Source organism: Pyricularia grisea (assembly GCF_004355905.1).
Source record: "Pyricularia grisea strain NI907 chromosome V map unlocalized Pyricularia_grisea_NI907_Scaffold_6, whole genome shotgun sequence".
NCBI lineage: Eukaryota > Fungi > Ascomycota > Sordariomycetes > Magnaporthales > Pyriculariaceae > Pyricularia > Pyricularia grisea.
The window spans coordinates 2,237,883-2,265,222 of NW_022156719.1; the positions used below are offsets into that span (position 1 = coordinate 2,237,883).

Genomic DNA, 27,340 nt, shown 5'->3' on the forward strand with positions numbered 1-27,340 from the left:
ACGTCATCCGCCAAAACATCTGCCCAAGGACAGGGATGCGGCCGATATTGACGTAGCCGCCCTTCAGATAAAAGAAGAAAAAAAGAAAGGAGAAAACAGTGTGCAGATAAGATAGCCATGATGCAGACAACTTGGATAGAATCCCTAGCCACGACACGTCAACCTAAGAAGGCTTGCATTAATGTCACATTATTCTTTCGGTGGCATCAAAATATTGATTGAAGGCTCATTTCAAAGTCAAGATTAAGATGAAAAGTCATGTTGGGCGGAGACTCAGGGCTTTTTTGGAGGTGAGTGAGTTGGCGGAGCTGCCCCGCTGATGCAAGAACAACAAGCGAGAGAGAACCCAGGCACCCTTGGCAAGGAAGCAGTGCCAAGCAATGCAATATGTACGGAGTAGTAAGTCCCTGCATCGCAGAAGAATTCTATTGCTTGCAGTCAATTTGGGGGCTCTCAACGGATTGTTAGTGGAGTGAAAAATCACTCCTCCACCAAGGGCATACCACCTATAATTAATTTATTGCGGATATCATTGGATCGCGTCTATTCTGCATTTTGCATGCGTCTGCATCTGCAATCAGCATCTGACAAGCTGACAGGCCGTTCGTCTGAATTGCAACAGAATACAAATGAACCACCACCAGCCATGACACATCACAATGACCCTAGTAGACTACTCGTCAGATGACGACTCGGCCACCGAAGAAGCATCAAAGTCGGCGCCAATATTGAGAGATGGCACTGGAGCCTCATCAGCCTCGTTACCGCCGCTTCCGGCTTCATTCCATGACTTGTATGCCTCAACAGTTCGCACCAGCACCCGTGATGACCCAACTCTGCACCACGGACGGTCTCGTCAGATCCCTCACGTGGTCGGGAACTGGCCGAGCCACATCTATATCGAATGTTTGTTCCTCCCTTTAGGGGGGGTTTTTTTTTCCCCCACGTCGTACCACATTTCAGACACGTTTTATTCTAGGCTGACCTCTCGATACAAAAATTCCCCGCAGGGTTCCCCTCACAAGCGCAGTGCGATGTACTAAGTGCCTTAGTCTCAGCCTTACGGTCAGACGGCCACCAAGCCGGGGCTGAGCTGCATAGCTTCCTGACAAGCGACCTAGGCACCCCGCTGCCGCTGCACATTAGCCTCTCGCGCCCGTTCGTGCTGACCACAGAACAAAAGGACAATTTCCTGTCGCGTGTTCCAGGCGCACTCCGGCTGCGATCGTTCTCGCGCTTCGCCGTTTGTCCGTCTGCCTTGTCGTGGCACAGATCGCCAGACTCGAATCGCGCGTTCTTGGTTCTACGTGTGCAGGAGGAAGGCCGCGATGGTGGCAACCAGGGCCTGGTCCGCTTGCTCGAAAGGTGCAATGAGGTGGTCAGAGAGTTTGGTCAGCCGGAGCTGTACTCTGATGGCGGAAGAGCAATGGATCGATTCCATATCTCTGTCGCTTGGTCGTTCACTGATGTGACAGGATCTCTCCAATCTAGAACGGACGCGGTGTATGAGAGCTTCCGGGACCAGGTGGCCGCGATGGAGATTCCCATCGAGTCCGTCAAGGTCAAGATTGGCAACGTCATCACCAGCTTGTCTTTGGCCGAGTATGGACAGAAACGTGCACAAACCGGATCGCTATTTGGCACGTAGGATATTACATTTGATAATTTACTGTAACGTAAATGGGAGTAAAACCTTATTTTTAAAAGGTCCGCCATATATACATTCAGAAAAATGCAGAAGGCACAGTGATAATGCGTGCATGCTGATCCGAACCCCATAACTCCAGACGCAAAATATAACCAAAAAATCCATCTATTTCCCGCAAAAGTGCTAAAGCACCAGCAGCCACGCTCCCGATAACGTCAAAGGTCCCTTATCTTGTGGTGAGTGCTAACAAGTCATCCACATGCAACCAATAGAAAAATTAATGCAAAGGGGTCACATCCTCAAATCATAGCTCGTCAAGGTTGGGCCGTTGGAAAGCCCATGATCGTGGTGACACTGGCAAGCCAAGGTAGAATTGCCAGAACCGAGTGAACTCGCTCGAGAGAATATGCCAACTATTCGTGAAAAAGAAACCAAAAGTCAGTGACCGAAACAAAGACAGGGGAATCAAGGATATATACTCACATGGTAATTGGGAATGTAGCCCACTGCTTGATAATATATTTGAACACTCTGTAGACTTGGTCCAGTTCCTGATAAAATTCCTCGGTGAGATTCTCCGGTTCTTTGTAGCGAGGAACGTCTTCCTCCGCCTCATGTTCGGCATCGTCCATCACACGATGCGGCTTCCTCGCCCGGTCGGGTATACTATTGGTGCTGGTAGACTCGCTCTCTTTTGGTCGATATTCTTGATCGTGCACGCTCTTGAGGCCTTCACGTTCCTCGATCATCTGCCTGAACTGTCCCAGAGCGCTGAGCGAAGAGCTGAGCCTGGCATACGTGTTAAACAGCGCCACCAGCTCGGTCCTCTTAAGGACCAGTGGTATTTCTCCGCCGTTCTTGACGTTGTCAAACTCAAAAAGGACCTTGAGGGCCGTGCCGTAACCGGCCGTTTGCAGCTTGCCCCATAGGCGGCACTTGTCGCAGCCCACACAATCCATCAAACGGCTGACATTGCGGAACCGGTTCCGGAAATCCTCCTTGAGCGATGGGCCCTCGCCGTTCTTGAACATGAGGGACTCGTCCAGGGTCTGGGGCACGCTGGCCGCACCCTGCGTGACGGCCAGGACTTTGGCGCGCGTCGTAGCGTCCTGGTCCCGGTCGCCCGTGCAAAATGTGTATCCCGACAGGTGCGGCCCGAGCTTGGCGATGGCGCGGGTCACGAGCGCGTAGTTGAAGTAGAGGTTGCTGATCCGCTCCGGGAACCGGTGCAGACGGTTCTCGTAGCAGGCCAGGTTCGGCTGCCACTGCCCTGTCGTCTGGTTTAAAAAGTCCCAGCACAGATGCGTGCTAATGCTCGCGTGCATGCCCGAGATGACGCGGTAAAAGACTCGCTTCTCGAGACACTCGTCTTCGCTCTCCAGGCCCGTCTTGGCCACGAAAGGTGTGTTGGGCTCCTCGGCACGCCTCTCCTGCAATACCTGCTGCCGCCCCGCTGCCTCCAACACGGATCGGAAGTCCATAGCTGCCGGGTTCCTGGTGTTGGTCGAGAGGCCGCCTGTCGAAGTCGATGGCGGCGGTTTTGGAGCATTCGGGAATGATGACCGCGAGAAGCAGTTCTCCCGATATATGGCGTCCCAGACCTGGGCGGCACCGGCGCCGGCGTACCCGGTGAACCGCTCAGGATTCCTCAACAAGCTGACGTAGTCTCCCTTGGCGGAAGCGCTCTCGTCCTCTGGCACGCAGTAGTCGCGCTCGTCGCACTCGTCATCATACTCGACGACACAGCTCTCGCCCACATCCTCGCCCAGCTTTCCACGCAGCGGCTTCTCCGGCTGCTCCTTCTGGGCCTTTTTGTTCGGGTGCTCGACCAACGGACCCTCGAGCTTACCTAGCTCGCTGGCACGCCAGACCTCGGGTATGTCCTCCTCATTGTCGAGCGTTTCGACCGCGCAGGCAATGTTTCCGCACATGCCGCCCTCGTCGTTCCAGAATGGGCATTTTTTGTTGAAGAGGTTGAGTCTGTAGTGGGAGAAGAAATCGGTCGATCTCGTGAGGTCGTCGATGGCCGGCTTCAGGTTGTTGTTCAGCCGCTCGAGGGTAGAGTATGATGCGCACGCGTCCGAGACTATGGCGCGTGGTGATATCTGGAAATGGAGAAGATAGGTTCTATTAGACTTAAAGCCCGCGGCGTTGTCTAAGGAGAAGAGTAATAGTTGAAGGACTGCGCCGTACCGCACAAGCATCTTGAGGAATCTGACAGTGGACCTGGGGCCCTAACAAAGCAAAAACGCCTAGGAAAAAAAGTTGCGACGCAGACCACATCGTGGCTGGTCTCTGCGATACTTGGGGGAGGTTGATTGGTTTTGTTAGGCCACGTTTGGCTGTGGTGTCAAGCAGAAGGAACCCAGGGAAGGTCTTGTCTGAAATCGACTATATTTAGCCGGCCTGCGGACAACTTCGAGTCAATAGAGACCAATATGTAATTAGTACTTGATGCACTAGAATAGACCCGGTTCCTGTATCGAATAGCGGATCAAGAGGGCAGCTTTCCCACAAAAGCTTTGACAAATTGACAGGTTGCAGGAGCGCCTTGAATTTTCAAACAGCGTGAATCCGTGCTTTTGTTCCTGATATTATGCAGTCTCGTGGGTTTGCAATGTTCTGAAACGGAACCTTCGAGTCACTGGCTCCTGGAGATCAGTGGACCATCCGTTTGTTGCGTGTAAGTGGCGACCCAATTTGTCGCCCGAAAACGGAGCTGTAGGTAACGATGAGACAGTAACGTCTTTGTGCTTGAGAAAACTGTCAATTGATCGGTAGGAACACACATATAAGGGTTTTCAAAGAACATGGCCCGTCGTTTTAGATATACGAAAAAAAAAAAAAAAAAACTTCTGTCCAAAAATACAATACCATACCCACAAATATACAGCACCGAGACTGCGCCAACTAGCGCCTCCTCGTTGCTGTTGATATGTGGCCACTTTAGAAAATCAGCAGATGATCGTGCGTCAAAAAAGCAAGGCGGAGGAATTACCCCTGTTTGTCAGCAGTCCGCTGCCGAACTTTCAAAGTTATCAAACGCATTCGGTACCTGAATTCCATATTCACTTTACCCAAGGTAGGTACCTAGGTACCTAGGTAGGTACATTCCTCCAACCCCACGTTGATCTTAATATTATTGATCACATTCAAATGCACTACATTGGCCCATGCAGCAGCTCTCTGTTTTCTCCGTACTGACGATAGGAGCAATTAAAACGCTACCATAGTAGCTTAGAAAATTTCCCGTCTATCAACGGGCATTGAATGGCAGGAGTTGGACCCTGGATTCCCCTGCAATCTGATACGGTCAAGTTCCTCGTGATCCGCCGAGCGAGGTTCAAGCTACTAATTCTAGCATAACAGTAAGCGTGTCTAAGAATAGATTGTCTCGCCATAATGCCACAATGTGCCGAGAACTGACAGGCAACATGGCACCACTGCACCGTCACTGTCGTTACAGTGCTACCGTATTCTGCATTGACAGGAGTGTCAGATGCAGCTTGCTTTTACTCAACAATCAATGTTGCCATGACAAAATTGTCAAGTGAATTTCTTACTTATATCAACCTCAATTAATTTCATTGCCCAATTAACGCCTTATTTTCCATGCTTCCATAAGGTACTCAATCTAGTCCCCAAAACGTTTTGCGAAGCCAAATGCGTGCGGCAACCAAATTCCACGAGCCTAGACAGCTGGGAGTATTGTCCTTTTCATCTTCGACTACCCTTTGAAATCCCCAAAGCTGCTGCACCCACCGTGTCATCGCCCTCAAACGCCGTGTCACAGTTCATACAAGCAAATCCTGATTCGCAAGTCGCATGCTGAACCTCGCACGTGCAACAAAACTCGACAGAGATTGCACACACCCACCCCTAGCTTGATTTCCTCAGAAGGGAATGAGTCCATCCAAGCATGTCGCCAGACCATCGCTTCTCTTCGTCCATGTTATTCTTCTCCGATGAGGCCGTAAGATTCGTATAGCATTATACCCGTACATTTCTTCTTAGCAATGTCGTAAATGTGTTCGTTGGTTTTTTGTTGATTTTTCTTTGTGTTGGTCGTAGGTCACGGCTACTTTACTTTAGGAATCATTCCCTGTGTTCATCTTGTTGCAAATCACTGGGCCGGGGGCTGGTAGTTAAGTGGACGTCTGTTCCGGTCAGTTGAAATTTAATGTAGCTTCCCAGAGCGTCTTATCGCCGAGACCGATGTTTAAAAAGCTTGAATGATGGGGGGAAAATGGGCCTTACTTGAACAGAAGGATATGAGGTTCCGGCTCGTGCACCTCGTAATGTTCCCACCCAAGACTCTGTGCAACAAAGTTACTTGTAAGCGTCTATACAGGAGCAAAGGATGCAGACCCCACGAAAAGTTTGAGGACTTACCTGGGTGATGCCCATTCCACGCCATTCCTCTTCCCATAGAAGTTTCAATGTACCCTTTGAGCTGTCGTGATACTCTTTGGGAATAGCCTTTAGCATTGCTTTGGGCAGTTGAACCTAAACCGATATCCCATTCTTTGTTAATCATTTGCCCCAGTAGACGAAGACGAGGCTGCAGTTTTCTGCTTCTGTGGTGGCTGTTTAGTCGTAAATCATCACAGACTTACGTGTCTGTACTCGTACTCAGAGTCGTTATACCTAATTTGCATATCAGCACCGAAAACATAGCTTCATCACTTTCCTCTCAAGTTCTCCGTTGGTAGCTTACCGTGAAGAGTAATGAATGGAATCCAGAAACTCCTCCAACCGTTCGCGCTCGTGATCCGTCAATGGACGCGGTTCCGCGTTGCGACGATCCATATCGATACCCATTTCATTGTAGTTTGCCATCGCGAAAGAGGTAGATGCGGGGAGCGCTGCAGAGGAACTGGGGGGAGCACGTCCCTTTGTGGTCGCGCCCTTTGTGGTTGAGGACAGCCACCGACGCAGGTGCAGTCTGAGCGAGCCGTGGTTCGTCCGAGGTCGGGCGGGCACGCGACAATGGTAGCCGGAGACTTGCACACGTGCGGCGGAAGAAATTCGTAGAAGGTACAGGACGCCGTTAACGAGAGGAGCTATGATTGGCACAAAGCAAGTCCAAGAGAAGGTCGAGACTTCCACTGTCGGAGGTATGGTATGTAAGGTTGGCTTGGTAAGGCGGGCAGGCAAAGCACCAACGTAGCAGCGGCAGGTTCGAAAATGAGAAAGCAATATCTCCCTGAGAGGTGATGTGGATTTGCGCAGCTGAGGGGCATTGGTTGAGTGATGAGCAGAAATTCAGAATGGCCCACCGCTGGTTACTCCACATTCTCCAAGTAAACATTGACTTACCCCCACCAAGATGGGTTGATGATCCGTGCGCTGGCTACCAGTCTTGGTCCGCGGCTAGTGCCGTCATTGACGGGGCCTACACACTTAAACAGAGCCATTACTTGTACCTACTACCTACCTATCTATACCTATGAATGATTTGGTTGAACCGGCGCGGACAACAGTCTGGTAAAATAAAACATGAAATCGTTGAGGCCGATGAATAGCGCTGGCGTTGCGGACGCCAACAAAGTTAGGTTCACTCACTATTAAATACTTTAAATAGCCGCCTAGGTAGCTCAAGCGTAGTCAAAGCAACTGGGGGGCAGCACTTGTAGTACAGTTACTTGGTGCAGTACACAAGTGGCGCCAATAACGTTGTCCCAAACTTGCTGTGAAAACAAACTTCAATACAGAAACCCTACCGGAGTACCACGCCGAAAACTTTTGAATTATTTTATTTTATTTTTTTATTACAGTCACAAGCTTTCGTACATCTGATCTGCTTGTAATTTGAAGTAGATCTACGATAAAATAAAAATCCCAGTAGTATTCCAGTCAATCCAGTGCATTTAGCTTTCAAACTTGATGATCGCAATTGACATTGTGCTGGTCGTCCAGTAGTAAAAAGTAGGTAGTAAAGGAATTTTGTAGTTGTCTGCACGGACCACAATTCAGCCGTGTCACCCACTTGCCCATCCTCACACAATGGTCAGCTTTTCTACGACGGACAACTGGCACCCACTTTTTGCACTCCATACGCCTCCATGCGCCAACACGCTACTCGATCACCAACCTTGGGGGAACGCGTCCCGTCTCGTCGACACCAGCTCCCTTGGCCAAACTGATAGACCCGAATATCTCCGCCAGCAGAGCTCGGTTGACCATAAATTTCACATAGCCAGATTGCGCTCACCGCCGCGATCATTTTGCACCTGGGTGCAATGGAGAATAAACGCAAGGCCGCCCAGGGCCAAGCTGTAAACACCAGCGACGCCGACGACCGAGCTTCAAAGCGAAGAAAGGTGCCCGCAGTAAGTGTGCGATTTGGCTTGAGGCCCCCTCTTTTGTTCGCATTGCGCTCGCATCGTCTTGAATCTTTCCCGATACCACACCAGTTGTTTACACCTGGATGCCAGCCCAAGGCCCAATGACTTGACTTCTCTTCACACCCACCGATTGCATCGCCGCAATTGGTCGCACCTGTACATCTACCCCTTCTCCGCTACACTGTTCGTCAACCGGACCCTGGGTCCCAACGCGACCGATGTAATTATCATGAATGGCCGTCTCAACGGCGCAAGGAACCGCCTCGACAAAACCCTGAGCTCGAAAAGCAGCCCAACCCGCCGTACTAGCAACCTTGCCTTGCATTGATTGAATGCTAACCACCCAATCATCTCGTCTCTCAAGGATGCTGAATATGATCTATTAAAGGGAGAAACGAATGAATCCACCACACACTATGGGCTTCAGTTCCTCCAACAGATCCGTCGCACGAGCGATAAAACGTGAGAAACAAAATTCCCAACCAAAACTGATGCTTGTTGCCAATCTGTACCTCGCTGACACACCGTCCGGTTGCGTGACTGCAGAGGTCGGCAGGTTGCCACCTACTTTGAGCAGCTTTTACCCAAAGAAGGCAACGAGGCCTACTATGCCAAAACACGCATGCCAATATCTCTTGGAACAATCGAACGGAAATTGGTCAACCAAGAGTTTTCCAACCTATCAGAACTGGAAAGTTGGTTCAAGCGCATGGTCTCAAATGCAAAGGATTTCTACGATAAGGGCAGCCAGGTCTATGAAGATGCGGAACGCGTGAGGAAGGCACTCAGCAACTACATGGTCAAAACGAACCCGGCATACAAGTTGATCAACAACTACAGCGCTGTCGCTGTGCCGATACCCGACGACTATCCGGATGACGCTGGAGATGAACCTGTTGCAAAGCCAACTCCAAGCAAAACAGTTATAGCGAAGAGCCCCGAGTCTAGGAGATCATCGGCGGCGCAAAGCAAAGCGCGTGCAAAGCCCGAGCCGGAGGAAGACGAGGAGGATGAAGAGGAGGAGGAAGAAGATGACAAAGAGGAGGAAGGCGCAGAGTCGGATGAGGATGGCGAGGGGGAAGGCGATGGTGAGGGTGATGACGAAGGCGAAGGTGATGAGGAGTCGGACGCCGAGCCAATCTCTGGAAGGAGAAGAGGGCCTGGTCGCCCACCGAAGAAACCGGATACTCAGTACAAGGGCGTCGACTACAAGGGTCTTACTTTCCAGCAAGCACAGGAAAAGATTGTTGAGGAACTGTTGCGGAAAAAGGAACAACCGTGAGTTTGATCAAACTTATTCTACCCAGACTCTTTTGCGTTGCTAACATACAACCTTCCAGTGGCGATGACTTTGCCCACTTTGAACCTTTCCTGAACCTCCCTCCCCGGACTCTTAAGGATTACTACCAAGTCATCAAGGAGCCCATTTGTCTCAAGAAGCTAGCGAAATTGGTCAGGGGTATTCACAGTCGCCGTGATAAGCCAGGGAAGAGTGACTTTAAGAACTGGGCAGCTTTTGAGGAGAAAAGCAGCCTTCTTTGGAAGAATGCGTACTATTATAACGAGGACGGCAGCGAAATAGCCATGCTGGCCAAAGAAATGGAGGTACTTGATTATCCACTCTTTTCAATATCACTATTACTCGCGACCATACGCTGACCATCTCGCAGGACTTCTTCAATGCCGAGCTGAGCAAGGCCAAAGCGGTGGTACAAGAGCCCCCGCAACCAAGCATTAAGCTCAAGCTGAACGCCCCGACTCCGAAGGAGCCTCTTCCTCGAAAGATCATCATTCGCGCACCGGGCAGTCGTGCGGAGTCACCTGGACCTGCTACTGGCCACTCGACAGGTTCCATGGCAGATGGTGCCGCGAGCGACACAGTGATGACCCCAGCCTTGGCAAAGTCAGATGCTTCATCATCTGCGGCTCAATCACCCAGCGTACAAGTCAAAACAACAGAGGTGGTAGCAGCCACGGATTCAGCTGGCCCAGAAGATGCTTCCCCAGCGCCATTGGCCAACGGTCAGTCTCAACCCGCGCCGGAAACTGCAGCGCCGCCCTCACCACCACAGCCAAGTCCGGAGAGCATAATCGCAGCCAAACTTGCGAAATTATATTCCACGAAGTATCGTCTTGCTGGAAGAGGTATGTTTCTTATAACCACCTGTATACTCGTAACGTGGAAGATATTAACACGTGACAGGCTTGGCAGATGCTCTCATCACCGACCTTACGATCAGAACACACCCGCAACTTCGCACTGAGTCCAGGTATGAGTTCAGGTTACCAGCTCATCCGAAGCTCTCGCAACAGTCGGTTACCATCACCGTACCAATGCCGTCTTGGACCGTGCAAATCATCCCATCAATCTCACCTAAAGTACTCAACGGGACAAGGCCGTATAAGATCTATGTAATGGTCAATGGAAGAGTACTCCCACGGATGCCCGCGCCGGCAATTCCTAACGGCGGGACGCCTCTTCACCTGCAGCAGACGGACGACAACCAAATGATATTTGACGCCCAGCTTGTCCCGGGAATAAATAAAATTTCCGTCCAAATTGTGGCGGCGACACCCAAGGAGGCAAAGCTGCCAGACGGACTTGACGCAGAGTTCGAGATGTATACCATTTTGGCAAATTTGAGCAGGCAGTAGCATGCCGTCGGTAGGGGTGGAAGATATAGTTAATATTGTTTCTCCCTTCTCGACACGTTTTGGTATATAATTTTGTAACATCTTTTACGGCGCACTGTCAGCTCTGGGTCTCCGGTTATGGATCTCTAGTGTATACGGTACTCTTTGTTTAGCGTTTGCAGATCCGTTTGCGTTGAAGCGAATATGGGTTTGTGTTGTCTTTGGGATGATCACATACAGCGAAATTGCATCTCTACGCAAATGAATCTTGACGGTTATTTTAGGGTACTACAATAGTATTGATTCGCTTCTCTGATAAGGTTCAGTGTCGATTTTCACTATTGCATCCCACAGCAATGTTCAGGTATTGGCCTCCTGATTCTCTATTTCTACCCATCTACCTACCTATTTACCTATTTACCTATTTACCTATTTACCTATTTACCTATTTACCTATTTACCTATTTACCTATTTACCTATTTACCTATTTACCTATTTACCTATTTACCTATTTACCTATTTACCTATTTACCTATTTACCTATTTACCTATTTACCTATTTACCTATTTACCTATTTACCTATTTACCTATTTACCTATTTACCTATTTACCTATTTACCTATTTACCTATTTACCTATTTACCTATTTACCTATTTACCTATTTTAATGAACATACGAAGAAAGTTGCAACGTATGTATTTTAAACAATAGCACCGGCTGTATGAATCCCGTGTGTTAAATAACGAACTGCGGGTTTTATAGAACTTACATTGAATTATCTATTACCTTGTGTAGAATTGCCATTATCGGCTTGACGCCTGAGTCTTTAATTTCTGATTTCACAGAAAAGGAGAAGAACATGGCTGCACCTGGCTTGTATTTTGCTGTCAAGTTAACGGCCGCGTTACAAGCCCACGCGATTCGTCACTTCACCAAACGAAACCAATCCACCCGGTGCTTCAATTGGAAATACACACAATACAGCTTTTTCAACCTATACATAAACAGTGGCCATAGGTGAGTACGTGGGTAAGTAAGCAGCCAAACACCTAGGAAAGTAAACAGGACACAGGGTCATGGTATGTGAGTAAATAGGGTAGGTAAGTTGGTACCTATCGGGCATCTCCGTCCGGTCCTACAGACCTAATGCCACTGAGCTTCGATGGTACGTGAGTGTATCAATGATAACGCCAAAGACCTGAGTTTCTGAGAATTCCGGGTAGCATAAACGCGTCCGATACCGTCTCGTTTTTAAACACATTCTCTTGTTAATGCACTTTCTTCGGCCTTGCGAGATCGCCCCCAGTCTTGGGTGGTTTAATAGCCAGATATTTCTTCGTCTGCTGAGGAAGCTGAGAATTAGAATGTCGTTATTGAAACGAGCGAGGAAAATGGACGCATTCAGACGAAGATAAGCAGGTAAGTCAGCAGGTAAATGAGAAGGTCGGTGGGGAGCTAGGTGAGCAGGTAGTTGAGTAAATAGGTGAGCATATACGTATTTAAATAGATGAACAGGAGGATAAGTAGGTGTGCGAATAGGTAAACAAGTATATAAATGGGTGATGGGTGTGTTGTATTATATAGTACATCTATGTATTTTTTAGGCTTTTGGACTAAGGGCTTCCTAATTATCTTCCTTTTATTTGCAGTATATGGACTTGACCGACCAACTATAGAAACTCGAGCGCCCGACTTCTTCGCTCCAATATAAAGATTATTTTAAATATAAAGTCACACTTTTCTAAGCATTTGTAATAGCTACTGCAGGGAGGGAGGTTTGTTTGTTAGAGGAAAACCGTCAGAAGCTTTTTCTTGTTCACTTTTTCGTTGTTGTGACTAAATTCTTTTCATCAACCTGTCAGCTAGTAGACCATCTCCTCACCAGACCCATTAATTACAAAGGAATATCAAAAATGAAGCCTTTTTATTAAATCATTTTTACATCATTATAGAAAGTTACATGTTAGGCAAAGAAATAGGAAAATAGGTAGGTAAGTAGGGAGAGCTTGTTATGTCAAATCTTGGTTCTAGATTTATTATCCTTCGCCAGCACCACTGATATTTGTGCAAGCCGTGGTTCTAATCTTGGGCATATCAGGGACAGGCCTCCCCATTAACTGATACGATTCCAAGATCGACACAGTATCACCAGTAACCAGTAACGACATCTAGATGATGGATAAGGCAGGTACCTACCTATAGCACCTGGGATTACAGTGGGTCCAATTTGTGTGCTGAATAATGAATCGAGCTTTATAATATCGCCCTAAATCAACCGGGGTTGCCGATTGCCTTTGAATTATGCGACCGACTATAGAAAATCTTCATACGAGGCGGTGTGAAAATCTTCAGGCGAAGGCCCAGTCTTGTCCCTAGTAATGGGAATTTCTCGCAGAAGGACCCCTCTTCTATCGTCCAATTGAAGTGGGGGAATACTAGGTCCCTACCTGGTCAACACACTTATAGTGGGGCCGGGCTCAGTGAACCCCATTCGGAACGCAAAAAAAAAAAAAAAAAAGTTCGACAAGGCACAGAGCAAAATTCGAATTTTTTTTCTGCCCGCCTCCGACTCTGGACTTTTAACAGACCACCACATTTTACTTGTGTTCACCCCTCTTTGTTTTTCACTTTTGCTTCAGTTCTGTCACAAGTTGAAAAGCCCAAAACCATCGCAAAGATGTCGACAGAAGTTTATGACGGTGCCATTGGCATCGACTTGGGTATGTATTTCCACTGCAAAGATATTACTGCCACCGGCGACAATTTCCCCTCCATGCCCGCCACGGCCTCGTCGCTGACACCGCCTTTCGCAACCTATAGGTACCACCTACTCTTGCGTTGCCACCTACGAGGGCAGCAATGTCGAGATCATTGCCAACGAGCAGGGTAGCTTCACCACTCCCTCGTTCGTCTCTTTCACTGCCGATGAGCGTCTCATCGGTGAGGCGGCCAAGAACCAGGCTGCCATGAACCCGGCCAACACCGTCTTCGATGTCAAGTTAGTAACCCGTCATACTTAATCGGCTGCGCAGAATTGCGCGGCCGATCAGACCGATTTGCGCATCGAATAGCGGCTCCAAACATACACAAAATGCTGATATGATACTTTCACAACTTTGCACAGGCGTCTGATCGGTCGCCGCTTCGATGACCCCACCGTCAAGAAGGACATGGAGTCGTGGCCCTTCAAGGTCGTCGATGAGGATGGCAACCCCAAGGTTGAGGTTGAGTACCTCGGCTCTACCCACAAGTTCTCTCCTCAGGAGATCTCGGCCATGGTTCTGGTCAAGGTAAGTCGACTGACAGCCAATCCATTACTCTCGGGGTGATACATATTAACGTGTGTCTTTCCATACTATAGATGAAGGAGATTGCCGAGGCCAAGATCGGCAAGAAGGTTGAGAAGGCCGTTATCACTGTCCCGGCCTACTTCAACGACAACCAGCGTCAGTCCACCAAGGACGCCGGTGCCATCTCAGGCCTTAACGTCCTCCGTATTATCAACGAGCCCACGGCCGCTGCCATTGCCTACGGTCTCGGCTCCGGCAAGTCTGAGAAGGAGCGCAACGTCCTGATCTACGATCTTGGCGGTGGTACCTTCGATGTCTCTCTCCTGAACATCCAGGGCGGTGTCTTCACCGTCAAGGCTACTGCTGGTGACACCCACTTGGGTGGCCAGGATTTCGACACCAACCTGTTGGACCACTGCAAGAAGGACTTCCAGAGGAAGACCAAGAAGGACCTGTCTGGTGACGCCCGTGCCCTCCGTCGTCTCCGTACCGCTTGCGAGCGTGCCAAGAGGACCCTGTCCAACGGCACCCAGACCACTCTCGAGATCGACTCGCTGTTCGACGGCGAGGACTTCAGCCTGCAGATCACCAGGGCTAAGTTCGAGGAGCTCAACCAGACCGCTTTCAAGGGTACCCTTGACCCCGTTACCCAGGTCCTCAAGGACGCTGGTGTCGACAAGGCCGCTGTCGACGAGATCGTCCTGGTCGGAGGATCTACCCGTATCCCCAAGATCCAGAAGCTTCTGTCCGACTACTTCGGAGGCAAGAAGCTCGAGAAGAGCATCAACCCCGACGAGGCCGTCGCCTACGGTGCCGCCGTTCAGGCCGGAATTCTGTCCGGCAAGGCCACCTCGGCCGAGACTGCCGACCTCCTGCTTCTGGACGTTGTCCCCCTGTCGCTCGGTGTCGCCATGGAGGTACGTGCACCCACAGCTGATGCGTTTGTGCTAATAACAACTAACATAATTCTTTTCATGGTTCTAGGGCAACATATTCGCCCCTGTTGTGCCAAGAGGTCTCTCTCTCCTTTCCTTTTTTTTGTTTTCTTTTTGCCCCCCAATTCCAAAGCACCACCTACTAACTTTCTATAACTTTAGGCACCACTGTTCCGACTCTGAAAAAGCGGTAAGCCGTTAACACAAACCATGGCTGATGGACGCAAACAGACAATGACTGTTACTAACGTTGGTTTTCTACCTAAAGTTCTTTTACCACAGTTGCTGAGAACCAGCAAACAGTACAGTTCCCTGTCTACCAAGGAGAGAGGACTAACTGCAGCGAGAACGTCTCCCTGGGAGAGTTCACTCTGGCTCCTATCCCGCCCATGCGTGGTAAGTTCCCTTGAGAAACTAGGCGATTTGAACCCCAATAAACTGACTAGAAACCGTCACAGCCGGCGAGCCTGTCCTTGAGGTTGTCTTCGAGGTTGACGTGAACGGTATCCTTAAGGTCACCGCCACTGAGAAGACCTCCGGCCGCAGCGCCAACATCACCATCGCCAACTCTGTTGGCAAGCTTTCGACCAGCGAGATCGAGAACATGATCAGCGGTACGTTGTTCCTTGAGCAATCACTAGAAACCCTCGCAAAACAGGATACTAAACTATATTCACAGAGGCCGAGAAGTACAAGACCAACGACGAGGAGTTCACCAAGAAGCACGAGGCTAAGCAGCAGCTCGAGTCCTACATCGCCAGGGTTGAGGACATCATCTCAGACCCCACATTGTCTCTCAAGCTTAAGCGTGGCCAGAAGGAGAAGATTGAGAACTCTCTCAGCGAAGCCATGGCCCAGCTCGAGCTTGGCGAGAGCACGGCTGATGACCTGAAGAAGAAGGAGCTCGCCCTCAAGCGTGCCGTCACCAAGGCCATGTCTTCCCGCTAAGATCGTGGCTTTTTACATCCTATAACATGTTTTCTCATCTGCCACGACTCACCTGACCGTCTTTTTGTGATGAGTTTGTTTGTCTGTACATTGGCAAGGAATATCGGCGGGAAAAAAAGTTTCAGGGGATTGTCAACTTTGGTCATTTCTTGGGGACATTTACTTGGTTCGTGTCGTCACAAGAGCGCGCCGCTGTGTGACTTCACAGGAAATTTGGGTTTTCTAAAGGGCGCATCTACGAGGGGTTGCTCAGAATTAGTGTTTTACGTCTTTTTATGCCTTGGTCAATCATATCATATCCAAATACTTACGATGCTTTACCTGCCGTGCCAATTTACCGCTTGCTATGCCCATATCGCCCACGTCACACACTAACGCTAATATAGTCGGAGGAACTACATACCTACCTAGCTACCTGCCTCCTACCAGCTTACCTATTTACTCGCTTACCTCTCATTAACCTGCCTATCTGCCTCTACCTGACTGCTCATCGTTTAACGGACTGTGGCTGCAAAGGCCGTTACTCAGCTAACGCCTATCAAAAGGCGTCTATTGATTGGACGCTTCAAGCCTGCCTGCCAGGCAGCGTCCACCGACAATTTCGGCAACCGCCAAGACATCTTCAACGCTAATTGAATCATGCCATTCATCCCCCTGTCCGACGTTAGGGCGTCGTCCTCGAGGACCAGTATGGACAGTTAGACATGAACTGATGCCGAGCCCAAGAACGGAAGGACCATATCCCGCAATCATTGTCGGTCTCAGATGATCTCAACGTTCAGAACCAGAAGGAGCAGATGGTATTAATGACGATGAGGACCAGAGTCGTCCTGGGGAGTCGATGTAGCGAGAACATCGGACGCCGGACGAGCAGGCCCTTGTGAGCAGTCTTGAAGCCGCAGGCGAGATCGTCAGCAACAGGGTAGGAAATACCAATGAGTGTATCATAGTTTCGCATGCGAGATCTGCAACCATTTCGCGGTTTAATAACGAGCCGATGTAAACGAAGGGATCGAAACTATCCTTGGTCAGGACGAGGGCGTATACACCCCAACGCTTGTCGAAATCAGACGGCAAGACCAGGAAGAAGTCGATCTCAGGGGGGAGCAGCTCCTTGGACGGCATTGAGAAGGCCATGGCAAAACTCGAGAGATGCCTTTAGTGCAAAGCATTAAATCGGCTTAAAATGGGTGAGAGGACGGCTCTGTAAGTTCCAAATATCAGCTAAAATATATTGGTTGGTAGCTTATATTTAAAAGCTTTGACAGGGAAAATAGTTATAATGTATATACAAAAAGTGAACCAAATTATTTACGTACCTGCCTACCTGCCTACCTGTATTTAACATCGTTGTCGCGGTTTTAATGCTTGCGTGTGAGAACTCCTATTTAGTAAAAGAGTTGTCGATATTTTCGATACGATTTCCGGTATTTTGAATCCGGCCATCGATATCGGGTGGCTGAAATAATTATGTGCCGAATCCCAACACAGGTCGAGGCTGGCCAGTTGAAAACTTGCGAGGGAAATACTGGTTAAGGGATTGTTGCTAAAATGCCTTAGGTTTACCCAGCTTATAATATATTTTATTTAGTATTTTCATTTCGACAATTATTGTGCATAAAAGTAGTTGCTGGGCAATATGCGATCAAATGTTGGTGTCCATAACCTGGCTAGTTATTTGTATGGCACATTGTCTGGCCCACGATATTGACGAAAATCATGGTTTTGCAGCATCCCTCGAAAGGGGGCACACGGCACAAAGGCCCCCAAGTATATTCCCAGGAGAAAATAATGGCTTAGGTGTAGTGGAAAGGAGTGAAAAAAAGAAGAAAAAAGACGTGATTCACCCGTCACGCTTCGTGTTTGTCTTGGTGGGCTGGCGAGTGTAAGGCAGATCATTGGTATGAGAGCGTCTAGGACTGTCGAAGATGGGTTGGCAATTTATTGTCTTTTTTTGGCATACGATGTCTCAGTCGGGGCAGTGCTCGCAGAAAGAGTATCGTCATTGGCGGCAAAAGTGGGGGACAAAAAAAGAAAATAGAGACTGCAAGCAATTGTTGCAAATAACTATCGCAAATGAAGGAAATAAAATGCATAAAATTGTCAATGTGTAAAAATATCAACTACCAAATAGAAAGCTCTTTCACTTTATAAATACCGCTTTGTGCAAAAAGTTACGGGTTGTTGAAGATGGTGAGTAAAGGGGTTCTTTTTGGTAGTTTTGGGTGGCCATTCACTAAATTTTGCGTTCTCAGTTTTTTTGTCTCCCATGGCGGCCATTTTCATAGGCTGGATGTTCTGGGCTGACCGCTAACAACTTTCCGAGGCCAAAGGAGTTGGTACAATGACCGTTATTCAAACTTGTTGACCGTTTCTGTGGGTTTGACATTGGCTGCTTTGGGTAAACCAATGGTGGGAGAAACCTCCACCATGTCGTCGACCGCCAACCTGGTACCTCTTCCTATTTATCTTCCTTTCCTGCCTGCTTAACTACCGACCTCGCTTTTAATGTCTGCACAGTGTGTATTTAAATTCGTGTATTTTAAACAACTTCCTGTTTGTATGGGGTTTATTACAATGGCCTGCCTGCCTATAGCTACGTGCAAACTCCGCATCAACTGACAGGCCATCAAAAGCCCATTTATTCGCACTGTATTTCCTCGATTTCGTCATCAGCATAAACCATCAATTCTCTACACTCACTTCTTGTCGTGTACAGCTAGCTGGTTTAATTCGCACCGCCTCCATGCAATATGTCGCCCGAATCAGATGAAAATGAGCCAACATCCCCCAGTAGCTGTCCTAGTCCAAGCTTCAAAGGGCGGCTCAATCTGCAGGACTTCGTCTATAAGAACCAGGGTCTCGCCACGAGTAGTACTCGAGCCGCCCGCTTGACAAATAGGAAGCAACCAACACCCATCTCAAGCTCCGTCTCGTCCGCTCCAACGTCCGCGTCAAACCCAAGCAGGGCCTCGAAACGGAAACATGCTACCGAGGAGGACTCAAGCCCTTCCAAAAAGCGCGTCAGACCCCCGTCAACCTACGCGCCGCCATCAACATATGCCCACCTCTCACCCCTTACAGACGCTCTCCACCCGCAGATGTTCGTGCTCTTCATTGGGCTGAACCCGGGTGTCGAGACGGCGCGGACAGGTCATGCTTACGCCCACCCTACTAACCTATTTTGGCGGCTGCTGCACGGCTCCAACATCACCACTCGCCTCTGCCGGGCTGCTGAGTACGCGTCGCTGCCGGACTTTGGCTTCACCAACATCGTCGCACGTCCCAGCCGCAACGGTGCCGAGCTTGCCAAGCAGGAGCTAGACGCCGGTGTGTCTATTCTGGAGGACAAGATCCGAACTTGGAGGCCCCAGGTCGCCTGCATAGTCGGCAAGAGCATATGGGAATCGATCTGGAGGGTACGGCACGGTAGGGGTATTAGGAAGGAGGAGTTCAAGTACGGCTGGCAGGATGAGGATGAACGAATGGGCTATCTACGCGCCCAGGATGATGCAGAAGATGTGGCCGAGGGCGTGGTCCCCTCGCCGGATTGGAACGGCGCCAGGGTCTTTGTTGCTACGAGCACCAGCGGGCTTGCAGCTACTCCGCCGCTCAAGGACAAGCAACGGATATGGGGCGAGCTGGGCGCATGGGTTGAGCAAGAACGTGCGAGCAGGCTGGCACGAGTAGAGAATGAGAATGACGGAGGTTGAATTACTTGGAACAAATCCTAATATATACTTGTTGAATTAGATATCCGATGTATTACTGTGTACGCACAATCTACGTGCGCTCCATATCCAATATGGCAGAACAGCCCCTGTAAAGGACTACCCTCATTTTTAAAAGCCTGCTTTGTAACCTATTCCAATCAATCAACAAAATAAGGAGCAGTTTATACGTATTGCTCTGCTATTTTGATGCATATTTATAGGCCCCTAAGCTCATCAAAATTTGTAGTTACTGCCTTGGATTACCCCGTTTCGCAATTTGCGAGCCCAGTCAACCTGAATACCTAGGTAACTAGGTACAATATTTGTATTTTAAATCTCTAAACTTTGGTAACTATATTTTCAGCCTTACAACATCGTATTTCAACCTGAAAGAGACCTGGCGCGGAAAGTGACTGCAGGCGCAAGCAAGACTGCTACTATTTTACTACCATTCAGCAACACGAGCCTTATATACATCACAGCGGATGAGTCCCAAAGTCTAGGCATTAGCCGGATAACCTCTTAGATTGCCAGCCAACCCTTAGTCTCAATGGCAAACCAACCTCGATGTGAATGGTTTTTCTCTACTTAGTTGATAAAATTACATCCGCCAGTTAGTTGTCTTGCCTCTTTGTAGGCTAGAATCACTGTATCACCTTGGCATTGAATAGAATAAATACTTTTTAAACTGCGGTATATGTTTCTTTTTGAACAGCTATCCGACGTGGTTTTTCACGCAGTTCGTGTATTATGCAGGTTCTTGATCAAGTTCACTAGCATTGCCAGGGTGGGAGCGTCTATGCGCTTCTTGAATGCGATCTTGACCTTGGTGCCCTTTGCTCCCTTGCTTCCCGCAATCAGGTTAGGGGCGACTTCCGTGAAATACACCTGTCGCCTTAGGAAAATTCATTGTAGCGCATTTGTATATTGGTCAAGTGGTTGTTAGGCCTTCATATGAGGGTCCTCTACCACATGCATGCCTTTGTTTGTAACCTTTTCCAAAGAATCAATAATCAAGAACGAGATTTACCCACTTGGTATCGATGCACAGTTGATTCAACGGCCTGCTTAACAAGACTCAGGTCGATTTAAGATATAGAAATGTAACAAGGGCTTTAAGAATAACAGAGATTAGAAGTTGTAAGATCTTCCGAGGATAACTAATGGGCAAGCCATGCATTATCATAATGGATATCAAAATCGCTTAAGTCCACAGAGGTTATAGCAAAAAACCTTCTAGTTATTTAAATACTTCTTGCTGGCATGGTGGTGTTTGTAACTTTCCTGGTTGTCCGTCTAGAAGTCACAGATATCGCAATGATATTGGCCTTTGGGGCGGCCAACAGCAATATTGTGGAATATTTGATGATGCTTCCGGAGTCGAGGTGATCCCTGAGCTCACTGGATGACCCGAGTGAAATCTCGCACGTGTCGCAGCGGTATTTTCCGGATTCAGCTCGTTTTTTGTTTGTTCAAAATCTTACGTTCGGTACTTGTCTGGGTTTGCTTCACGCAGGCGAGCCATGCTAATACGTCGCTCCTCTCTCATGCCATCTAAATCTTTGGGGCGTTATTGCTGGTGACGTTCATTTCTTGCTTGGATCGCCGAGGCCTTCTATTCAACAGCGATTACTAGCAGGAAAATAAATAGTTTGCGTATTCAAAGCACGTAGGCGGGTAGGCAAATACGCAGGTAGGCAGGTAGGCAGGGTAATAGGGATATGCGTATTAGAATGTGGTTTATTTGCTCTAATAACCAGCTAGGTTTTCTTTTTTAATGCTATACGATTTTAGTTTTATTCGTTTCCAGATCGAAAAAGCCCTAATTCAGGGTTACAAAGTTATCACCAAACTGGAAATTTCCATGCTGACGTCTTGAGAACTTGCTGGACGTCTAGCTTGATAGCCTGAGCCACTGTAATATAGGTGTACCCTGGCGCCAGATTCGGTGTCATTGAGAAATAAGACCTGTCCCCCTTGAGTAGAATATCAAATGTTTTTTAAAGCCTCCGGAGGTAGTTATACGAGCGTTCCATCTTCTCCAGGTTGAATATGTCTGGGTATTCCATCGGGGGTATAGAGGTGGTAAATAAATTACCATCCTTAGACATTAGAGACTCCCTCGGAGTTAATCCTCTCCTCTCAGCTTCGTCAAAGGTGAGTCTCACCAGGACTCTTGGTAGAGGTTTCAGACCACTCCAGTCGTTTGTTTCTATATCCGGGACCTGTTCTTGTTTACTCTCTGAGAGCATTGTGCTTGTCCAGGGTATTTAGACCAAGATCTGGTGAAAGTCTAGTCATTTCTTCTAGCTTGCACCCCCGTCTCAGGGCTTTGTGAGACGTTGATATCTAGCAAGACCTGCTCGGTAAAAGAAAAGAGTAAATGGGTAGGGCAGCCTGCAACTTGTTGTCCTCCAGCTCAATGGCGTTGCATATATTCTGCAGGAGAGTCTACATATCATCCGTTTTCCGAAGGGTCATATCCAGGCTCACGGCCAGGTAGAAGTGTATGGGGCGAAACTGGGCTTTGGTTGATAAAGTGATTCTGTGAGCTGGCAGAGCTCTTCATCCGTGCCATCGCCAGGCATGGTGGGTTCGAATGGCTTAAAACCTTGACGTGGTCTTGCAGGTCTTCGTCGACGATGGGGCGACGAATAGATATCGGCGGCACAGCCCCGTCCTTCACAGGGATACATGCCGCCGGCCTCTCAAACAACAGACTTCTCGATAGAATAGGTACAGTAGGGTAAGCCAGCTGCCTAATTCGGAGTGACTGCCCTGTCCTTTCTTCTCGAAAGCATATGCGCGGGTCAATTCGGTTGTAAGACACATCCTTCGAATTGCTGCTGGGCTGGTTTGTATCTCTCTTGAGGAGACCTTTGTCCATCTGGTGAGATGAGCAGATGAGTTTTTTCTTAAAGCGGCCTCGCATCCGTCTAGAAAAGATTTGTAATTAGTCGACCCTGTCCTCTATGTTTATTATTCAATCTGGGTAGTCGTCAAACCGGTAGCGTTCCAATTTTCCCACTGGCCTGAAAGCTGTGCCTGGCTCAGGAAAATCAATTCCAGCAACCAGCATGACTGCGCAGCCAGTGCACCTGCCTTCTAATGTGATGAGAAAATCCTGTTCGGTACCCCATCTCAACTTTTGAAACGAACCCAACAGAGTACTCTGCCAGACACACAGGCGACGTGATGGCAGCCGTGGTTGTGTTTCTTCTCAACACGTCGCTGCATGAGTTCAACGTTCAACGCAGTTTTGATCGTGGCGAAATCTGGTATCACAGGGTAGCCGTCTTTTGCTTATTGTTTCGTCGCGTCCCTGACAGTGTAGGCAACAGGAATTCTCCAGAACTGCTTCATCCAAACTCAGCCCGACCCATTGGCGCTGCTGTGGGCCATGACTTTCAACATCATAGTGGATTTGTTTATATACCACACACGGGCTTTTGCGTAAACTGAGAAATGTAGGACGAATGAAGTGGTTAAGCGCCTTGGATTCCAGAGTAGGATGATGGTAATTTTGCTTCTCTTTTATATCTTTTGTATGGGATTTGGTGACTCATGTATATTTGGACTTCAGAAACGAAGTTTCCTGTAAGCATCCTTGATTCGATTATCTTGCTAAGCCATACCAAGCACCGCTGGGAAAATGGGCAATCCGGGCAAATAGAAAGGTGACTGAACAGGTGAGTAGCAGGTGAATCGGATTGCGAAAAGATAGCAGACTAGATAGGTAGATAGTGCAGAAGGATAGCGCTAGAGTCAGAGATGACAGGTAGCTCCTGTCAGTAGTAAAATTTCAAAGCTGATTGAAGAGGAAAAAAAAAAAAAAAAAAAAAAAAAAAAAAAAAAAAAAAAAAAAAAAAAAAAAAAAAAAAAAAAAAAGCGACTTTGGTTTGGTTTATTAAAATTGACTGGCTGTTGGAAACATCCTTTCCACAAAGTTATCAAACGAAAACAAAAAAGCTAGGGTTAGGGTACAATACAGCAGCCCGTCTTCTGGGGTTGCTCTGGGGCACTGGGGTTGCAGGGATCAGCGCTTGTTCGGCTGTTCAGGGACCTCGACTGAACGAACCTCGGCTGCGTCGTTCCCTTGTTCCCCACCTCCACTCAGTGCCGGCCACTATTGTTGTGTCCGTTCAACTTTTGAGACTGCAAACTTGTTGCTGCAGTATTCACAGATCGTATCCTTCATTTAGCTGGGCCACGTTCGGTTTCTTTAATTAATATCAAGTATATATCGTCTTTTCCCATTTTCGTAGCTCATTCTCCATCATGAGAGGCATTCAAGTCGCCCAATATGTGAAGGTAAGAAAGAGCTCAAATATCACCTATCCTCTTCGCCACCGCATATTCGGCATGAGTTATGTTACTGACAATTGGTGCACTACCATCCTTTTAACAGGGACCTCAGGAACTAAAGGTGTCGGATCTCCCTGATCCTGTGCCTAAACCCGACCAGTACTTGATTGAAGTCCATGTAAGCAACGCAATTGAGCTTGCGTACTCTCCTACGCATTTTATAGGCAGTGAGCGAAAGCTGACCTGCGTCAATTTAGGCCGCGGCGGCAAACTTTTTTGATATCCTTCAAATTCAAGGGAAATACCAACTTCAACCGCGTATGTATACTCCCAACGTGAGACCCTGAAGACAGGCATTCTCATCTGAGCCTATTGGAATTCAACTTAAAGTCTGACTTTGTCCATGACACGCCTGACAGGCGATCGTGGACTTGGGACTGACTAAGGAATCGCCACCTACCGATCGAAATCCAAAAAAAGCCTGCGCATTCGTCTTGAGACTTCACTAACACGAAAATTATAGCTCTTCCCTGGGTTTCAGGATTCGAGTTTGCCGGTGTGGTCATCTCCACACCCTCCAACAGCAAGACGCCCGCTTTCGCCGTGGGAAGCCGCGTGTTTGGTGCCTCCCAGGGTGCCTATGCGACGAAGATATGCGCTGTTGAGGCATCCCTGCTCGCGGTGCCGGATGGCTGGTCCTTCCGCGAGGCGGCCGGCCTTTTCGTGACGGCCCCGACCTCGTATGGTGCCCTGGTCGTCCGCGCAGACGTCAAGCCAGGTGACTATGTGCTCGTCCACGCGGCAGCCGGAGGTGTCGGCCTCGCGGCTGTGCAAGTGGCCAAGGCCAAGGGTGCAACCGTCATCGCGACGGCCGGTACCAAGCGGAAACTGGAGGTCGCCAAGGCCTTCGGAGCAGATTATGCCATAGACTACCGGGCTGCTGACTGGCCAGATCAGGTCAAGAAGTAAGATAAATCACCTCCACGCATAAACAATCTCTGTTTTCGATGACAATATCACGCAGAAGCTGACAAACAAATCAGACTGACCCCCAAAGGCCGTGGTGTGGATATCGTCTACGACCCTGTCGGCCTGGTCGACAAGAGCACCAAGTGTATCGCCTGGAACGGGCGCATCCTCATCATCGGGTTCGCCGCCGGTTCGATCGAGAAGGTGCCAATGAACAAGGTGCTCCTGAAGAACATCTCGCTGGTTGGAATCCACTGGGGAGCCTACACCCTGCACGAGCCGGCCAAGATCGGTGAGGTCTGGGATGACATCCGAGACATGATCAAGAAGAAGCAATTTCGCGGGACCGAGTTCACAGACAAAGAATTTGTCGGGCTCGAGTCCGTCCCTGATGCGCTGATTGCCCTTGGGAGTAGAGATACCTGGGGCAAGGTTGTGATTCGGATTCCGCAGGGATCGTCGGGGAAATTGTGAGGGAGGCTCTGATCTAGTGTATCGTAGTGCTGGTTTCCAAGATTCTAGACGAGCAAGTCGGCAGCTAGACAGCCGGGCTGGGTCTAGAATCTCGTCTAATCCCTAGTCAAGAGGGTCTTTTTGAGATGTACCGTAGTAAAGGTAAAATCGGATGGTGGGGGGGACAAAAGGGGTGTAAAGACAAGGGCGGAAAAATCGTCCGATCAACAAGCCGATGATGTAGGTGTATCAAGACAGAAAACAAGACTCTGGAAGTGCAGAAGCTTTTCTGTTTTTCCTGTTATCAATGTTTTGTGACGAAGTGAAGCGACTTTCCGGTTCCTGGTTGGTGACTCGTTTTTTTTCTTTCTTTTTTCTTCCTTTTTCTCTCTTTTTGTTGGCGCAGGCAAGCAAAACATCTAATCTACCTTTCGCCGTTGCATCCTTTTGTGTCCAAGCGATTTACGTCACAGCACGGGGCAAGCGTATGAAAACCTACCTGTGTTGAAAAGTTTTTAGCGATACTATGGTATTGTTAGTACGGTTGTGGATTTCAATGCGATACATACGAAGTAATTGTTGTTTTTTTAGTTTTCGGCAAAGAGATACGTGCATGAGGGCAATGCCTGCCGGCGGGGACTTTTTTTTTTTATACCGTTGGGCATAAATGTCCCCCCAAAAGTGAGTGGCAGGGCAGCAAGTTTTTAGCGGGGTGTCAACCTCCACAAGGTCCCGTTGACTACTGGCAGATCCTAGGCGGGCCGCATTTTCGTTAACTTTGACGGTGCCCCTCACTTGCACGGATGGGGAAAGGAAGTCGTGCGGGAAGAAACAGGCAAGAAGCAAAAGAAAGCTGATAAAACAGACAAAGTTGCGTCGAGAGAAGAGTTGAAAGGCATCTAGGCCTGAGCGTATATTGTCAAGCTTTGTTTTATAAAATGTTTGCTTCAAGATGAACCGAATAATAAATTGATGGTTGAGGTATTCTCCCGGGGGGGGGGGGGGGGTTTCCTCTTGTTTTTTCTCCTTTTCTTCTTCTTCATTTTCCCTGTGCGTCAATTACCAGTCAACCGTGAGGTGCAGACGAGACAGCAGCACACAGAACCATTAGCGCACCCAGTCCGCTGGGTCATGAATGCAGGAACCACACAGCCGCAGAAAACAAAAGCCGGTCCCAAGGCAACGGAACGGGGCCATACCCAAGCGCCGAAGCGAGTCAAGTCAGTTCCCACCCCAGCCTGCCCAGGTGACATGGACATGATGGAGGGGGTTTAGCTTCAAACTACCATGGTTAGCTTCACAATTAGTCTCTATGCGCGCCTGTCAGCGGGAGAAGCTGAATTGTAGCGTGTGTTTCCAAGGTAGCAAGGTATAGAGCTAATTAGTACCCAAGGCAGTTTAGTGGCGCTGTAGGTAGTTTTTTTTTGGGTTTTCTTGGCAGGCGTCTTTTCTTCGCTGGGCAAATTGGGAACTATGATTTCTTTTTTTTTATGCCTTGGGCAGCTCTTTAGTTGCCCTGTCTCAAATCGTGCCAATCGTGAAAACGCATCTTTGACAGCTCAAACAAACATCCCGATTTAAGCACGGGATGAAATGGGAAACAAAAAGTGCCGAGCGGGATGCCGTGCAGCCAGCCATCTCGAGTTCGGATCTCAATCCATCTCAGAGCCGACCCCCCCACTGTACAGTAGTAGCAAGGAGTGGGTGCACTGATCAATATTCGTCAATCGTACCAAAAATCCCCCCCCAGGCTGATTTTTGTTGAACTCCAAAGCTGCAAGAAAAAAAAAGGGCTACCTTGGGGGTTCCATGTCCGCTTAAGATTATTGACGACAAGCCCACTTCTCTGCTACTTGGATCGGGCCGAGCCAATAATCACCAGCATGGAGCTGGCTCCGACCCCCCAAGGCTTATCGGCAGTCTGGGCGGGGTCGTTTTGCCTCTGAACCTTGCAAAAGTCCCTTGAACAAAAAGGAAAAAAGGAACACAAAAATCCAAACAAAATAAAAAAAAAGCCTAGAGAAATAAACAGGATGAACGGACACGCACGCATTACCTCACATCACTAAGCCTGTTGTCAGCCAACCTGATCCGG

The 27,340-nt window shown here is 48.6% G+C and overlaps 9 protein-coding genes across 9 annotated transcripts; 6 read left to right on the plus strand and 3 right to left on the minus strand.

Moving 5' to 3' along the window:
- Positions 1-659: 659 nt before the first annotated feature.
- PgNI_08628 (uncharacterized protein) lies at positions 660-1,648 on the plus strand (the record flags this gene model as incomplete). Its single annotated transcript, XM_031128623.1, has 2 exons — positions 660-906; positions 1,011-1,648. 2 exons carry the CDS (start codon positions 660-662, stop codon positions 1,646-1,648), a joined length of 885 nt encoding a protein of 294 aa, XP_030978801.1.
- PgNI_08629 (uncharacterized protein) lies at positions 686-3,852 on the minus strand (the record flags this gene model as incomplete). The annotated part of the gene is made up of 2 exons (XM_031128624.1): positions 686-2,061; positions 2,132-3,852. The coding sequence occupies 2 exons, from the start codon at positions 3,850-3,852 to the stop codon at positions 1,953-1,955; spliced, it is 1,830 nt and encodes a 609-aa protein (XP_030978800.1). The 3' UTR covers positions 686-1,952.
- A 2,049-nt stretch (positions 3,853-5,901) lies between these two features.
- Positions 5,902-6,949, minus strand: PgNI_08630 (uncharacterized protein; the record flags this gene model as incomplete). The annotated part of the gene is made up of 4 exons (XM_031128625.1): positions 6,366-6,949; positions 6,265-6,295; positions 6,041-6,154; positions 5,902-5,964 (listed from the first exon to the last, which is right to left on the minus strand). Exons 1-4 carry the CDS (start codon positions 6,485-6,487, stop codon positions 5,902-5,904), a joined length of 330 nt encoding a protein of 109 aa, XP_030979334.1. The 5' UTR covers positions 6,488-6,949.
- Positions 6,950-7,706: 757 nt separating this feature from the next.
- On the plus strand, positions 7,707-11,002 carry PgNI_08631 (uncharacterized protein). The gene is made up of 6 exons (XM_031128626.1): positions 7,707-7,980; positions 8,086-8,457; positions 8,542-9,273; positions 9,336-9,600; positions 9,666-10,140; positions 10,199-11,002. Exons 3-6 carry the CDS (start codon positions 8,618-8,620, stop codon positions 10,648-10,650), a joined length of 1,848 nt encoding a protein of 615 aa, XP_030979335.1. The 5' UTR covers positions 7,707-7,980; positions 8,086-8,457; positions 8,542-8,617; the 3' UTR covers positions 10,651-11,002.
- A 489-nt stretch (positions 11,003-11,491) lies between these two features.
- On the plus strand, positions 11,492-11,834 carry PgNI_08632 (uncharacterized protein; the record flags this gene model as incomplete). Its single annotated transcript, XM_031128627.1, has 2 exons — positions 11,492-11,649; positions 11,774-11,834. 2 exons carry the CDS (start codon positions 11,492-11,494, stop codon positions 11,832-11,834), a joined length of 219 nt encoding a protein of 72 aa, XP_030979336.1.
- A 1,301-nt stretch (positions 11,835-13,135) lies between these two features.
- PgNI_08633 (uncharacterized protein) lies at positions 13,136-16,131 on the plus strand. The gene is made up of 9 exons (XM_031128628.1): positions 13,136-13,352; positions 13,453-13,630; positions 13,757-13,922; positions 13,994-14,839; positions 14,907-14,937; positions 15,020-15,047; positions 15,126-15,253; positions 15,316-15,471; positions 15,537-16,131. The coding sequence occupies exons 1-9, from the start codon at positions 13,310-13,312 to the stop codon at positions 15,803-15,805; spliced, it is 1,845 nt and encodes a 614-aa protein (XP_030979337.1). The 5' UTR covers positions 13,136-13,309; the 3' UTR covers positions 15,806-16,131.
- Positions 16,132-16,583: 452 nt separating this feature from the next.
- Positions 16,584-17,366, minus strand: PgNI_08634 (uncharacterized protein; the record flags this gene model as incomplete). The annotated part of the gene is made up of 3 exons (XM_031128629.1): positions 17,125-17,366; positions 16,797-16,961; positions 16,584-16,770 (listed from the first exon to the last, which is right to left on the minus strand). The coding sequence occupies exons 1-3, from the start codon at positions 17,151-17,153 to the stop codon at positions 16,584-16,586; spliced, it is 381 nt and encodes a 126-aa protein (XP_030979330.1). The 5' UTR covers positions 17,154-17,366.
- A 367-nt stretch (positions 17,367-17,733) lies between these two features.
- On the plus strand, positions 17,734-19,622 carry PgNI_08635 (uncharacterized protein; the record flags this gene model as incomplete). The annotated part of the gene is made up of 2 exons (XM_031128630.1): positions 17,734-17,737; positions 18,575-19,622. The coding sequence occupies 2 exons, from the start codon at positions 17,734-17,736 to the stop codon at positions 19,516-19,518; spliced, it is 948 nt and encodes a 315-aa protein (XP_030979331.1). The 3' UTR covers positions 19,519-19,622.
- A 4,017-nt stretch (positions 19,623-23,639) lies between these two features.
- On the plus strand, positions 23,640-25,567 carry PgNI_08636 (uncharacterized protein). Its single transcript, XM_031128631.1, has 5 exons — positions 23,640-23,829; positions 23,927-24,001; positions 24,081-24,141; positions 24,347-24,788; positions 24,867-25,567. Exons 1-5 carry the CDS (start codon positions 23,797-23,799, stop codon positions 25,264-25,266), a joined length of 1,011 nt encoding a protein of 336 aa, XP_030979332.1. The 5' UTR covers positions 23,640-23,796; the 3' UTR covers positions 25,267-25,567.
- The last annotated feature ends 1,773 nt before the right edge of the window (positions 25,568-27,340 follow it).

Bases quoted from the DNA above. Each gene is read 5' to 3' on its own strand.
- PgNI_08631 (XM_031128626.1), top strand. From the start codon at position 8,618: ATGCCAATATCTCTTGGAACAATCGAACGGAAATTGGTCAACCAAGAG. The intron at 9,274-9,335 runs GTGAGTTTGATC...ACAACCTTCCAG, and splicing joins TTGCGGAAAAAGGAACAACC to TGGCGATGACTTTGCCCACT. The intron at 10,141-10,198 runs GTATGTTTCTTA...AACACGTGACAG, and splicing joins GTATCGTCTTGCTGGAAGAG to GCTTGGCAGATGCTCTCATC.
- PgNI_08633 (XM_031128628.1), top strand. From the start codon at position 13,310: ATGTCGACAGAAGTTTATGACGGTGCCATTGGCATCGACTTGG. The intron at 13,631-13,756 runs GTTAGTAACCCG...AACTTTGCACAG, and splicing joins AACACCGTCTTCGATGTCAA to GCGTCTGATCGGTCGCCGCT. The intron at 13,923-13,993 runs GTAAGTCGACTG...TCCATACTATAG, and splicing joins CGGCCATGGTTCTGGTCAAG to ATGAAGGAGATTGCCGAGGC.
- PgNI_08636 (XM_031128631.1), top strand. From the start codon at position 23,797: ATGAGAGGCATTCAAGTCGCCCAATATGTGAAG. The intron at 24,002-24,080 runs GTAAGCAACGCA...GCGTCAATTTAG, and splicing joins AGTACTTGATTGAAGTCCAT to GCCGCGGCGGCAAACTTTTT. The intron at 24,142-24,346 runs GTATGTATACTC...CGAAAATTATAG, and splicing joins GAAATACCAACTTCAACCGC to CTCTTCCCTGGGTTTCAGGA.